The 16489-nt window shown below is 34.4% G+C and overlaps 1 protein-coding gene across 1 annotated transcript in view; it reads left to right on the forward strand.

The window, feature by feature from the left end:
* 5-HT7 (5-hydroxytryptamine receptor 7) overlaps nt 1-16489 on the forward strand; it is a 93983-nt gene that overhangs the window by 65935 nt on the left and 11559 nt on the right. Inside the window, exon 2 of the mRNA XM_069132432.1 lies at nt 9767-10090. Within this exon, the coding sequence (XP_068988533.1) occupies nt 9962-10090 (129 nt within the window). The 5' untranslated portion in view covers nt 9767-9961. The remainder of the gene's footprint in view (nt 1-9766; nt 10091-16489) is intronic.

The raw sequence follows: 16489 nt of genomic DNA on the forward strand, positions 1-16489 counted from the left end.
CCTTTCGTGAAACGAGCAATCGTACAAATATATTTTACGATTAGGAACATAAAATATATAATTGCGAAAGCTTTAATCATCTTGAGTTAAAATTATATTGGCAAACGAAACCAATTAGTGACATAAGGCAAGAGACGTTCTTAATGAACCAGAAGCTACAAAGATACTATACAGCTGCGATTGATAGCTCGCATAATTTATCTCTCTTTAATTTGCACCTCAATATTTTTCTACGTCATTTCGTTTTCTGTTAACAGATATACAATTAAGCAAATAGATAAATGTAAGCAAAAACGGTAAATGTATTATTAAATTAAAATACTAAAACTTGCTTTCTTCCATAGATCTATTCTGCAATGTTCCTTAGCCTTTTCTCTTATCTTTTAAATATTCTACCTAGTATCTATGTTATTAGTTCAGAATTTTACACATTATTCAAAAAGCACCGAAAGTCTGCCACGATTTTAAAAAATTAATTCTGACTCTATTTAATATCTACATTATTAGTTGCAATTCTACAGTTTACTCGAAAAGTGTTAAAAGTTTGTTTCTAAAAAGCTGAAAAATTGAAACAAACGATAACCGACTGCAATCACACGAGCCAATTTGGCTTCTTCTTCCTCTTCTTTAATACAGCGATGCATCTTGCAACACATACAGGGAACATCGAAAGATTCGCGCTATCTATCGTACAGTATAGACAAGGACGAAACAGAACAGGAAGTAGAGAAATTTCGTTCGAGTGTGCGAAAGAGTGTTGGAAGGTAGAACTGTTGGGAAAGGTGCGAATGGAGGAGCCTCGTAACGGTCTCGGTTGTTCCATTCCTTTATTTCCTACGGTTGGCAGATTACTTCGGCGATATTCGGGCCGATCGATGGGGAAGCACGCGAGAGCTGCATTACGTGCCACCATTGAAATAAGAGGAACTCGTGTTACTGCGACACGCTAAGCAGTTCTAACTAACGTTCAACCTTTCCTGGCTCCTGCGTGTCCACGAAGCTAACGAAAACGAACGAAAATTCAGAGGATACGGAAATTAGTTTCCCGTCAAACGCTACTTTACATTATAAATTGGAGATAAATTTAGTCAGCGATATTATTATTACGTCATAATTGACGTTATCTTGGATATAATAATTTGGGTATAAATTAGAAAAGTTTCGTCTAGGTATTAATTATCAGTAACGTTAATTATCAGTAACAAAAATTAACGATGATCAGAAGTAAAATGAATTATAATGGAAGTGTTTTGAATTGTAAGATGAAAGTGAAATGAAAATGATTACTAGTAGACTAAGAATGTCCTCATTGTCGATGTAAATTTCGACCAATCACGGGGAGACGCAATCGCGAGGAGAGACGTCAACGGGTGTCGTAAATTCCCGTTACGATTATACTAATCGACACCACGAGTTGATCGATCCCCTGATTTCCGTTAAGATAATAGGGGTGATTCAGTTTGTATGACACTGTAATTCACAGAATTATAAAATATATATTTCCAACACTTAAATTACACCGTTGAGTAGGTATAAATCGTAGATAACAACTTGTCGCGCGAAGATAAGATAGATATGAATAATAGAGCAAGGCTCTTATAGTTGAATTTCGTATGTTAGTGGACGTAGCATTAGAGGATACTTAATAGACGTTAGATTTAGATGTTAGACTTCGACGGTGTAGTATGTAGAAGAAGTAAGTTGACTTTTCTAGCGGTGTTGAAGAAGTAAGTATTAGACTTGACCCTCCTGATGTCGCAGGAGAAGTCGTTGACTTGACCCTCCTAGTGTCGTAGGAGAAGTGAGTTTGGGTGACGATGCTGTGTCGGAGGAAAGCTAGCGATGGATGTGTCTAGCGCACGGGACCATCGGATTTGTTCATGACATTTTTGGTCAGGAAAGTGAGGGCAGTATACATTGCTTTTTATTGAGTAAATTAGTATCTTTAATCATTTATTTTCTTGTTAAATCTCAAATTAAAAAAAGATTCTCTCGCTAAGTCTCCTTGCACAAATTTTAAAAACCAATTGGAATTTAGCTCGCATTCAAAGTATCGAAATCATGAAACATTTTCTTGGAACCTTTGTAACATTAAAAGATAACATTTTTCCAACGACCAATACCGCTAACAGAAGATTTTAAATTCTTTTATGCTTGCAAATGAACGAACTTGAGATCAAAGTGTTCTTAAACGATTACAGTATCGATTAGAACCTAAAAGCACAGAACTTCATCAAACATAGGTATCACTGTAACAATTTCCCGTGGCAAACAATTTTTCTAAAATTCGTTTCACAAAGCTGTTCAAATCAACGATATGAAACGTGTATCGAGGGCTTGAGAAGAGAAAAATATCATGGATCGCAAATTCTGTCGATACAAATTGAAACCTGTGAAGAGAGATTCTACTATTTCTTCATAGAAAAAAAAGGGAAACCTTTCCCGTGTGTGTTATTCGCATCGACATATTACAGAAACGTTTTGAATAACCCTTGTGTCTCACGGTCAATTAACGCCGGTGCTCTTGAGATTTCGTGTTCCACAGTTAATTCGTCGTCCAATCGAAAACGTAACGTTGTTGTTTCGACGAGCTCGTTTTAACATCTAATTATAACGCTAATGCACAAAACGATTATGAAGCGTAATTACGGAGCGTGAAACGAGATTTTACTATATGATCTGATTTTGAATGGAATTCTATCAAGTTTCAGCCGATTTCGTCAAATTATTACAATTCTCTTGTACACGTACGCTCATTATGACATAAATTACGCATATTGAAATTTTCAAATGAAGGTATGCACTTTGAAGATAGAGAATCGTGCACGATGTATGCATCCGGTTTTCTCGAAATAGATTGCGGCTTTTAATCCTTTATATTTGTAGTATATATTCGTATATATACTTTGTAGCAGCAGATATGTTAAGGAATTATATCAACTGTTTAACAATGTATCCTGAGAGAGCAGATTATTCTCATTCTCCGTATAGTTTCATGGGAGCTAATATTATGTTTGGAATTACTATGCTTATTGAGTTAACTGAACCGTAATTGATAAATATTTCATACACAAAACTTTAGAATAAAGAATATGCCGATGATCATAGTCGATAAACTAATTAGATATCTAGTGAACAAAAATATATCAAACATATTAAAATAACAGTTTTGTGTAACTTATTAATATGATTTGCTCGTTCCTTCTTGTTATCCATCAAAGATTATCATCTAAAAAGTGTATTATTCTCTGAAAAAAATTTTTTTTCACGTACTATTTTGTCTTTAAAGACGTGAAGAAATTTGAATAGCCAAGCAACCATTAATCGTATGAGACTATACGCCTTCCGAACTATATATAACAACTTCAACAGTGATGATGGAATAACAAAAGAATCTACTACCCGAAGATTTACCCGTGGATCATGAATAGGTCAGAATTTAACAAGCTTCTAAGATGGTAATTATATTTTACCTTTTGTTCGGTGGAAACTTACAACGTCCGGTCTTTGTTTCAAGCTGCATTAACGCGCATTAATCATTGTTAAGAAGTAACGTTCTAATAATATTATAAGAGACATTTTATCGATTAAATATATGAAATAGGTCAAGAGTGGGTAATTGTAATCTCATTTAGTTTGGTCAAAAAGAAAAGTGATACGAGTAACAAAATATCTAGTTTGAGGAGACTGTGCTAAATTATGTATTTTGATACCTCATCTCATCAACATTGTAATTAAAAACCAAATTTATGAGAAGAAATTTACCATTATTCTAGACCATATACGTTTTAATTAATTATAAAGCACAAGTACCAGTTTCTTTAGCTTCATGATTAATTACATTATAATTTTACACTTTGCCATGATACGTTTTCGAAATTCGAAAAATTATAACGAATTCCTTATAACAATAAACTTAAATCAAAATTTTATGAGAAACAACAAAAAAAGAGTTAAAATGTGTGATTAAATAGAAATTCAAATTATGGAACTAAAGGAGTACAATTATTATTTCCTCCAATTTCATAATTAATCAACTTATTACTTTACGTCGCGCAAACTATAGCTTAGAATCACTCAAATCGTCAACAAATTATGCGTCTTCAATCCAAATAATAGAGCGTCTTTGTTATATCCATCAACAAGGAAAAAATAAATGAAACAGAAAAATATTTCAACTCAATCACCCCATCTCGTAACAGAGGATTTTCCCTGCCAACTTTTGAAACATTAGATAGCAAATAGTTCAACCTAATCAGTACCCAGGGGAAATATACGGTGATATATTTCTGTTTCACATGAATCTCGTCGGTGTCAGGTTTTCAATGCACGTTCCCCCCATTTAGTGAAAATAGCGGCTGGCTACCGTCATTACGAAATTCAGTGTTGGGAGTATCCTTTAAATTGGAGATAAATTTAAGGTCGAGCGGACCTCGATCGAGCTTAACTATCAGGATGTTCCCGAATTAATGAGACCAATGTAGCGTAACATCCACGATTCCACAGAGAATCTCTCGGACCACCGGTCGACTTAAGGTCCGATTAAACAAAGGAACCTAGTCGAACTTCGCCTCGTCTTCCGATGTAATGGATAACTGGTTAGAAATACCATAATTTGCACAATTACGTGACGTTTAAGTAACTTAACGAGTACTTAATTCGTATACTTTCGTTTTGATGTATATAATACACTGCGAAACGTTTAGAAGCAATGTAATTTTTAACTCTTGACAGATCAAGGTGCCATTTTAAAAGTCCAATACATGTCTTTTATTATTTCCAATTATCAATTTATTTTCAATTTATTTATTTATATTTATTGTACGGGTAACACCCTTTATACAGACAAAGATCGATAAATATAAGTGAATAAATAATCAAGAACTAATAGTAAATCACATATGATGCTGGAATAGAAATTAATTATGTACAACGTTTTTGACATATTTCGTAAATATGAACAGTGATTTGCAAAAATATTCAAGTACATGGGCCAGTAAGTTGATGTGTTTGCAGATACAATTCATACAGCTATTGGACGCATAATTCGTGCTATACAGAGATGTGTAGAATAATGGTAACTTCCTGAAAGCCCTGGATGGAGCATTGAGCTTAAAACGCTGGGAAATTTCTGAACAGTCAGTGTAGCTGTTTACAGTAAAATCAATATATAATTAAAATAATGGAAAGAATAATCTGCCGATTATATTTTATAATTTGTTTTACATGATATGCAGCTAAAGTAATAGAGTAGATATATAGTACAATCGATTAAATTTTTTTAGTATTAAATTTATAAAAAAGATTCCAGTCAATAATAAAGTAGAAAAAAGTAGAGATAGCTAGAATGTCTTCAGATTTATTACTCATGGAATACTTTTAGAGTAATTTGAATAGCAGTAGTGAATAAAATATATTTGCATAATAAAACGTTATTATGATATTGCTTATAAGAAGCTTCGAATACATTATCACCGATTGTTTAAAAAAACTTATCTGCAAAATACTGTGAATTCTTATTGTAAAATAATCGATTAAATTATTAGTTCATAAAGTTAGAATCTCCGTTATTTAAAACATTTGTTACCACGTATTTTATATCGTAACAAAGAAATGCGAAAGGTCTTGGAAAACGCCAATGGTTCTAAACTTTCCATCGTGGAAATGTGAAATATCGGCAAACTGAGTTACACCCGGTACAACTTGCAATGCAATCGTCCATCGCAAAGTTTCTGATACGCGTATTCATATTTCTTCCTGCAAGTTGTTACTTTGAAATCTTCGAAATTTCATTGAGAATCCTTCGGAACTCAAGTAGGTAGGACTTGAATAATTTCTATCTCATCCTGAAAAGAACATGATACGATTCATATATTATATAATTATTGGAAAAATGGCTCTCATTCATAATTATTATTGTTATTGCTGCTATTTACTATTGTATCAATTGCTTAGTAATTAGCAACAATTGTTTAGAGTCTATTGTTAACTAAATAAATAGTTGTTATAGTAATATAATAATAATAATAATATAATAATAAATATCATGGTATTTGATAACTACAATACTTTATTTGTTAATTACAAAACTAAAATGCTTATAAAATTTAAAAAATTATTCTGGCAATTGCAATTGCTCTAATTACTTCAGAACAAGTACGTACTTAGGAACGTAAAATATAAAATCTAAGAAGTAACCAAAATAACGCAGAATCCTGACTATTTAGCCTGTTAAGTTATTCTAACCACTGAAGCACGGCGAACACTACTTCGAACTATGTATATACACATACAGTATTGAATTTCACCGACAGAAGCTACGATTCAGTTATTACTTCCTAGCGATCTAATCGTAACAACTTCAATGAAATGTACGTACGTTGTGACATGATGGAATTCAGGAAACGGGATACAAATATACGTATACGAAAAAGATACGAAGTATAGCATGTTCACCATTAATCGCACTTGAGGTCCCAGAACCGCAGTGACCTCAAAGTCAAGGGATTCTACTGCGATTGCTATATCTTCTTCATATTATTTAGAGACTTTGTACAGTTGAATTTCATTTTTAGTTCTTTGTAATCGTGTATCTAGCCTCAGTCATCCAAGCAAAGGACCTCCTAGTTGTAAGTTGTAATTAAGTGATTAATTTGTAGGTGGTTAGGAAAAGCGCGTGAATTAAAGTAAATGCTCTTTGATTAAAATATAAATGAAATGATAATTAAAGATATGGACATGTAAAGTACTCATTTATGTATTTCCTGATAATTCCAATTAAATGTATTAAACTTCGTTAGATCTATTCACTGAATAACGAATTTAATTGTTCTGAAATAATTTTCATTTTTATTTCCATTTACGTTTCCATCTGCATGCTTACTTCTACGTTCTACTATTGTCTTGCTCAGTGTTGTAAAAATATTGTTCTTTCACGAAACAGCCGTACAAAGCTATTCTCATCAAGTGGCTGCCAGAAATACAGCACGTAATATCGACTAATTTCAAGAATTCGAATAATTCGAACGACAACGTAAACGTTCGAGTCAATGTGGTTTATTAATTTCGTATCTCTGCTTAATTTATATTTCGTGCAATGTATTTCCGGACTGGGAAGCGTCTTAATGATAGCAGTGATAAAGCAATTAAAATCTTAATTACCTAAACTCAGGGATTAATTGAGCTCGCGTTGCTTCTCCAGTTTTCCTGTTTGTACAATTTGAAGCCCAATAAAGAAAAAATATAACTGGTATAAATTATTCTAGAAATTAATCGCTCGAATCTAAATTTAGTTTGAAATTACATTTAAATATTGCCATATTGCTCGTTGCATAAAAATTGTAAAGGTAATAATATTCGAGGTATATCTATTTTTTGACTGTGGACATAAACATCCTCAAAATTATAGAAATATGTTTATTTTAAACAAATTTAGTGAGATATTCTATTAACCGATAATTTATTTTACCTTGCATTGTAATATGTGCATTACATGATTTTACTCTCCCATATCACAAATTAAATTCTTATGAATTATTACATATTGACACAATTATTTACACTACGGTTATTAAACTATTATTTATTGAAAATATTGAATGCTGCTGCACAATGTACACAATTAAACAAGATTTGATTAATTAAAATTTTTCATTACAAATTACAATCAATTCCCTGTTGTATACAGGCAAACAGACATTTTCGTATATTTATCCTTGTAAATTTTCATTGCGTCGTAACATACTCATTACTTCCAAGTTTTCCCATGAACATCAGCCCTTTCGAAGCAATTTGAACTTCCCAAGTAGTATACACCGGTTTTACCAGAGCAAACCCACAGACATTCGAAATTCCAATCCAGTCTGCAACCCAATTTCAATTACTCGTCTCACCCAAGAACAGTAGTACATACACCATCTTGGTACCCCCATGTTTCACGTGTCTACCGAACTACTCTATTACACCTGTACCGTGCGCTGATGAGAAGATGGCTAGGCAAAGGAATGCGGGTCTGATTGGTTCTTTCTGATAAATTCGATCATCATACGATCATAAAGATAAGCGCGTGAATTGACCAAAGGTGTCGCAAATCTATATATTCTCCGACTCTTTTGCTGTTTTGTAATATCGACAAAGACTTTTGCAGCAGGTTAACTGTACCCAATATGAAACACTACGAAACAATATGAAACAATATGAAAGTATTTCGATAAAAGCAAAAGATATATTCAAAGTATATTGTTCGGAATTTTAGTTGGCCGTCCGTTTATGGCACGGACAGGCCCATTTCCCTGCCCAGGGCAGTAAACGTAATGACTCGAGGCCAGGAAAAGCCCAGGAAAGTACCAGCCAGAAGGTGGGGAGAAGAAAGCCAACTGCGGGAGGAGAGAATCAGAGACGAGGAGTTCAGCTTCAACCATCGGAGAATACAGACATAGGACGACATAGTCCCAACTTAATTCAACTACAAGCAACGAAGACTACATACACAGGACGACAGAGTCCCAACTTCATTCACATACAAGCAACGAAGACAACAGACACAGGACGACAAAGTCCCAACTTAATGCGGTTAAGTGATACAACGAATAAAAATAAAGTGCCGTCTACCTCTAACACTCGAGTTATTTCATCTCCTCCACCCTGAACGTTAATTCATTCGCGGTACGCGATATCGACCGATCGGTTTGACCTGACCGGTTGCTCTTTAGTCGATAGTACGCAACATATATTCAAGGTAATATAAAGATATATTCAAATCTGAGCTTTACTCGAAAATCTGTCGTTGGATGCAATTGACTGCTCTGTTTGAAAGTGTACAAAAGTCTTTGAGAGGCGAATTGAATAGTGAGATTTTTTAGTAATGTCAAATTAAAAAATACTACTTTCGCATAATTTATCGTTAAACATATTTGTTTTTGAATATCCAAAAGAAATTTCCCGTTGACTTTATTTTCTTCTTAGTATGATTATTATTTTTCTGTTGAAGTACATATGTGCCCAATATGGAATACGTTGAATGTACGTAATATGGAACATGTTCACGATACTGATGATACTGATACTGATGATAATGATACAGAATAATATTTATTTTGTGACGACACCTACAAAAGAGACAATAATAATGAAAGTGGGTTCAATATATTCGCCATTTTCATTGGGATCACAGAGAATGTGTTTCAGATGCATCATTCACGTGCTCAATACATAGAAAACGAGGGACATTAATATAAGTCGAAAGAATGAAGGATATTTGTTTATTCGTCGTTTATTTAAATAGATATTCATCTTTCATATTAGAAATAAAGTTTTTGAGATTCCTTTACAAATTTTTTAGATCTCCCATTTTAGGTATTATTTTTTTTTAACACGTCGCATTTGACTTTTCATACATCCTTTATCATGACTATAAGGCATTTAAATTTTTGCACAATTAACTATCAACATACAAATATCTATTAATTTTGCCACGTTTCAGCCAAAAGCCTTTAAAATTAGGTGTTTCATATTACCCCACATCGAAAAATATGTCAATCGTCGCGCTATAATCTTAGAAATTAATAGCAAGCTTGCATATGGTTTAAACAATATATCCGAAAAATGATTATTTAAATAATACATTATCTTGTTTGACTATACATTATACAAATAAGACAATAAAACAAGACGCGCGATAATAAGCGACATAGAGTAATATCTCCTTTGCCACTGTGCATACATCTCAATAATCTGCTGATCGCTAACCAGTGAACAACGATTTCAGAGCCACGAAGACCGGACCGTGCGAGCGGTAACGACGAACGGTTGGGGTAGGTCGTGGAATCGTGGAATCGAGTGAAGATTCTCATGCACGGCCCGAGCCTGCCTGGAATCCCATGGTCGAGAGGAGAGAAGGAGCATGACGTAGCCGTCGACAAGGGGGGCGCTTCGGATGCTCCGGACTGCCGACTAGGCTCGTATGGAGGGAAAGGACGTAATTACCACGGAAAGCACCCTGCTTCTGAACCTGACCACTGTCGTTACACGAGACACCGACGGATTCCTCCGAGGATTCCCCGGCAAAAATTCGCCCTACACGGTCACGCAGGTAAGATTGATAGAGCAATAGTTTGCGACACTTCGTCCAGGGACTACTCGAAACTTTGAGATTAACCCTTAACGAGTATCTAAACAGCCGCAGAAGGATTTTTATCGTTTCGGACGCGTTCGTACATACACTTGGGAATAAAAATAAGTGGTCAGATAGTGGAAGTAGGTATCGATGAAGTTTGACCAAAATAATGTTATATACTGCCTTATTTATTGCGTATCAGAGGTGGCTACTCAACATATGTTACCGCGCTGCAGTACGCTGAGATGTTTTATAAGTCGCCGATATTATAATTTTTGTTTTGTGCTGTTATTTCTTCGCGGCCCACTGTCAGGTGAGTTGACTCTTTAAACAAACGAACCATGCATCAATAACTGCAGCCGGCTCACAGTTTGCTTTCTACTCGTCAGACGTGAACACAATATTTGAAAATCGCTTTTAGACTAAACGTAAATCTATCGCTGTCCATTGCATCAGTATAGCCGTTAATATCCTCTCTCACCATCCCACACATTTTTTCTTCGGTTGAAATGTTCTACATTTGTACTACATTGTACTACGTAAATATTGCCGTGCTAGTCACATCACGATCTACTCGTTTCTGTGACTGCTGTGAATTTTTAAAGGTTTTTTTCACTCTGTTGATTTAGTTCAAATCTTGATTTAATACACGAGTATAGAAATCCTTAAAAATGAATTCCGAGGATTCTTTATTCAGACAAAATCATTTTCTACGCGATCTTTCGAAGAAAAAATTCAAATAAAGACACTTGGAGGGAGGGGGATATTCTTAATTTGAATTTCGTTCAGACCAAATGAAACAAGCTGCTCTACACACAACATCAAAATGGTTGAACCAATTTAATTAAATTTATGATTATATGTGCATGTAGCACGCAGCACGCTAAATGTAAAATCCATGAGCCGCTACTTATCTTTATAGTGCATAGATTATTTAGTAAATAATTTAAATTATTCGTATAAACGAATCATAATATAATCTTATTATTATATATTATTATATATTATATATGTCGGAGATGAAAGAACATCGGGATTTCCCGGCTGGAATGTTGGGAAAATCCCCAATACCCTAGTCCAGACTTTTACTATAGTTACACTTAAGTAATAAAAATAAGCAATAGTTCTAATGTTTCAATCTGGCTTTATGACGATGGGTTCGAGCTCGAAGTGACATAGCAGGTCACTAGACGTAGCCACGGTCACGGGAGGGACGTGTACCTGACAAAGGTATGGAATGATTATATGGCCCTCATTAAGAACAAAGATTGGGACAGGAGTGGGAACAGGAGTATATAAGGGCAGTTTCATTTGGATCAGAGAGAGTTACGCAGATAGTTAGTTAGTGAGTCGTTGGGCGTATTGCTGATTGAGTTATCGAGGCAGTTATCCGCATCATGTATTACGTTGGTACTCGTCATCCCGTGGACCGTGGATTCGTTATCGAATCTGAACTCGTTGTCACCATCATCTTTACCATCTTATCGCTGCTAGTACTCATAGCCTCTTGTAGTGTCCACATTCGTACCAATCAACATTAGCTACATCCGCGATGGTAAAGTAAGTAAAGGATCATCGAACGCCCACAATTTCGATCCTTCTCCGACATATATATTATTATATATTATATATATTACTATATATATTATATATATATCTTATTTCCACTGCCTATTTGCTTGTTTTTCTTCTTGATTGTATTGTGAACAGTAGTTTCGTAAAACGTAAACCGTAAAGTCAATCTTTAAGCGTACATCACTTTTCTACACGCAGCTGGATCTTCCCATCCAGGCGGACACTCATGTATCAAAAGGTCTCGTCTGCAAACGATAAATTTGCTACACGCCTGAATGAAACGATATAGAACTGAAAGACTATTTACGACATTTTCGATCACTTACCCTACCCAATGATTCACATCCTTAATTGTGTTAAAGGGTTCACATTCTTAATTGTGTTAAATGATTCACATACTGCAGCGTGTAGGAAAAATATATGTCGCAACTATCACAGATAGTGAAATTACTACTGTGAGTCACATGCAATCTAAGTAATACATGTAATCTAGATGATGGTAAAGCTACCATGCTTCTCTATAAATGGCAAGCCTTCATGGCCGTGTCATAAATCTGGCCTAATACCAAACTTTAACAACGGTGAAACTGATCTGATGATTACCTAACTTTCCCTGTAGATATGTAGGTCTTCATTGTGTCGTGGCACAACAAAACCGGCCTTAATGTTTGTCTGCGCACGCAGTTAGGTCATTAACGCGAACTTGGGAACAATTAAGGTATGTCGAATGATATTTTCTTTTTTCTCGTGTTTGGTAAACTTAGGATTAGGGGTGTAGAGCACAGCGGAAAGTAATTAATGGACCACTTTGTGGTTCTGTAGGGGACGGTCTCGTTTGCGTTTCGTGTTACGTGGTTTGACGAGAATGTTTGTTAAATTTGTGGAGTTAATTTCGGCAAAATTTTGGGGTCTACGAAATAGACTGAAACTACGTTTGATATGATATGAAATTAGGGCCGGACGTTTCGTCTTCGTTATATTTACATATACTAGGTTGGAAACTTTGTTGAATTTATATGTTGAAGTGTTCTTCATTTCTTAATTTTAACGAATTAAGAATTGATAATTACATACGCGTAAAGCTTCATGAATTCCGGTAATTTATGCAGTTTTTGTGCTTTTTGCAAATATTAACAAATATCAACGTGGTTGATTCATTGAGATGAAGGAAATTCAAAATAAGCTTCCTGGGTTAATAAATCCAGTTTTTTATCGCAGTCGCTTCCACGGGAGTATTGACAGGTAATGATTGTGTTGATTATAAATCTGTCCCTGTCCCATAATACAATAACTGCAAGTATGTTAATATTTCATCATATTTATTATTTGAATTATAATTTTTTAATGAACATTTAAATGGTATATGTTCAAGTATATAACATTTTTTATACTCTGATAGTAACAAAGTTTGCCTATTAAGTCCTGGAACATCCTGTATATACCCACATAATCATTATACTTGGTCACCAGTTAATTAAATTTCCTTTTATCGACTTCTTAAACTTTATTCTCCTCCATGCTATTCGAAGAATGTAGTAGACTATACGTATAACTAGCTTTCGTGTGGCCGCGAACTGGTATCACCTTGATCCCACGAGATTATACGAAAATCCATTTAAGTTTCTCATACCTTCGACAGGGCGGATATCGAAGGAAGATCATTGGCGCAAGATTAACGTAAAGATCATGAATAATTATATCGGGTATGTTTGCAATAAAGCGTTGTCGAGGGTGGTATGTCGTACGGTAAAGTTCTTGCGGTTGGAAGTTCGAGAACTGTGCAGTTAACGATAAGTATATAATTAGCTTAGTCCACGTAGACAATGGAGAGGACGAAGGAAATGGCGGTCCTTTTATTAGCGAGTCTAGATAAACTCGCGAATAACTGCATAAATAATCCTTGTTCCGTTGCCGCGCCGTTTCGGCGAAATGTAATAGTAACAGGTATAAAATGTCGGAGTTTTATCTTCCTGGGACAAAGTGTCGGTGAAAATATACAGAGAAATTTATTTAAATATTGTTTCACAAAGTCGCGCAAACGGCAGAATCCGAGTATTTTGGATAACCATACAGGATAATTTATTCGGTTGGATCATCGTGGATCGGATAATCATTTATAGAATATTTTTGTGGTTCATTTGTTCCTGAAATTTTAGAATGTTTTTTATTTTAATCGGTGTAGCGGCACATGAGTCAGAGGACGATGCGAATCCAGAGCGACTTATGTTGTTGTTTTGCCTTGGGACATTGACACCATCTTGACATACCAAACGTAGCGACAAACAAACTCCAGGCAAAACAATGTCGCCGCTACGTGCAACCGTCAATCGAAGTTGAATTTATACTTTCCGGTACTCCCCCGACCAGTATAAATAACCGAACACGATCATTAAGACAAGGAGTCTTTGGAGGAGTCAGTAGTGAATCAGTAGCCAATCACGAATCGATCAGTTATCAGTCAATCGGTAATCAGTTAATGAGTATCGAGCAATCTTAGACCGAATATCATCGAACGAACGTACTCACTACCGTGTATACGCATAACGAGCGACATTTAACGAACGACGACGAACTCTGTACTACAAACAGTTTAAATATATTTAACTACACCAAATATCCAGTCATCAATATACATAACACGTCTAAATGTCCTCCCACATCGGTTTGTAGTTTTTTGTGAAATAAATGCTTCGAAAGTACAGAAGAGTGTATAATATTTGTGATGTTGTGTAATATTTATAACTGTTGTATAAGCGGATGTTTATACATTTATGGAAAACTTAAAGACGCAAAAATATGTGAAGTGAATATAATATTCAGAGTAAAGTGCCTGATATAATATTTTGTGGATATGATAGGTTTCTATCTATGTTCCATTTATATAATTAAATTCATAAAGATACATAAAATTAAATAAATTTGTACTCAGCACTAATATTCTACAACTTCGGATTTTATTTGATGGAATGAATTTCATTTTGCTCTCATAAAATGATATCACAGAATTCCGTGGAAATATTTTTCATTTATTCTTTATCATAGAATTGTTATGGTCGTTGTCGATGTAATTAGGATCAGAATTAATCTGGTAGCAATGTAACAGTCCCAAAAAATTGAAAGGCTCAACCAACTATTTAAGAAACTTTCAAATTCAATTTCTCAAAACATGAAATTTCATATGAAAAGAATTTCATTCTATGTTTCTTATTTATCCTACTGTGCAGATCTAGAGTATTCTTCGTGCGATCGCGCTTATTTCTCGGAGCAATCTGCAATTTTTTTTCGTTATGAAATCAGCATTTATATTTTATTAGACTTTCTCCTATCACTTCAAAGAAACAGCGAATGAAAGTACAAAATAACGAATTTCATAGCTGACATGCTAGCTTGTTAGTCTGTATTTATCTTGTTAGTAGTGTATGAATATTATCTTCCATCATTCAGTTTGCAATATCTTCTACGTATTTCACTTTGCGTATTACAAAGCAAAGCTTATACCGTGAAATATCTTATTACAAATTCTTTGTCTTCAAAGAACCGTTCAAATACCTAACGTAAGCATAATCAGCTTGATTTATCGAATTTTCTGTAAATAATTCCTTCCTTTGCATTCGCAGAAAGCAAGCAATAACAAGTACATGCAAGGACAAAGGATCTTTCCTGGGTCTCAACCCGAGAAAAATTTCGAAAGCTAGATTTTATGTCGGGCAACGAATCATTCTATCTTTTTCTATTATTTTATTCAAAGGTAGCGCGGTAGCGTAGATTTCTTTCGTTTCCCCATACAAAACGTTTCTTTTTGCCTCGTTTTTATTTATTTAACGTTGCGTCAGTTTATGAGTCATTATCGATCATTGTTACAAGTTATAAAGTTATGTTAGTTAATTCTAAATTAATTATTAATTAAATATGTGTGGTAAGTTGAAATAATAATTTAAGCAGCATACATGTGCAGATTTTGGGAAGGAATAAAGATATATGTCTATGTTTTAATTTTAGCATAAATGATTCACTTTATAATTCTTTAATTAAGAAATTAATTAATTTAAGCAATCTTTAATACTTATAAGAGGTTTCTCTTTTTCTCCTAAAGTAATGGAATATTCTTATGATAATATTATATGTTTAATATATATAATGTTTTATATTACAGTTGTTGCGTAAAGAATTTAAACGTTCAATAAAATACTTCTGTATTTACTTCTAATTTCTCTTTGAAAATCCGGCGAAAGATAGCGCGGCCGAAGTTCTCGTGTAGCGTGCCAATATACATCCTTAATATAGTTCAAAAATTCCATTACAATGCGGTTGGGAAATCCAAGGATTTCGATAAAACTTCCGTAATTCGCGTCACTGTCCTCGTGAACTTCGTAATTAGTTTGCCTTTAAAGCGATGAATTTAGAGGACGATTCTTTGGAGAAATCCTTCATAAGCAGTTTCTCACGATCGCGCCAATAAAACTCTTTCGAAATCCTTGTCACTTTTCTATTGAAAGGTGTTGTGATTGCAACATTATTCATCGGCTGTTCTTAGTACGATTCATGTCAAAGTAATGAAACATAGTTTGTAGAGTTAGACTGTGGATTTTTATGCGATTATGAGAAATGTTAAGACTCGAGAATACACAAAAGTCGCGTGATGTACAAAAACACATATCTAAAGTATAAGCTCTTTATAATATTTAATGAGTAAATTTCTCTCTAAGTAGTACACTTTTCAAAATATGAATTCGCATAAAAATTGGCAATTTAATCTCCACTCACTTCCTTGCTTAATATCACTTCAATAGAAATTCAATC

This window comes from Bombus flavifrons, chromosome 2, assembly GCF_040668555.2.
Source record: "Bombus flavifrons isolate JBK064 chromosome 2, iyBomFlav1_principal, whole genome shotgun sequence".
Taxonomy (NCBI): Eukaryota; Metazoa; Arthropoda; class Insecta; order Hymenoptera; family Apidae; genus Bombus; species Bombus flavifrons.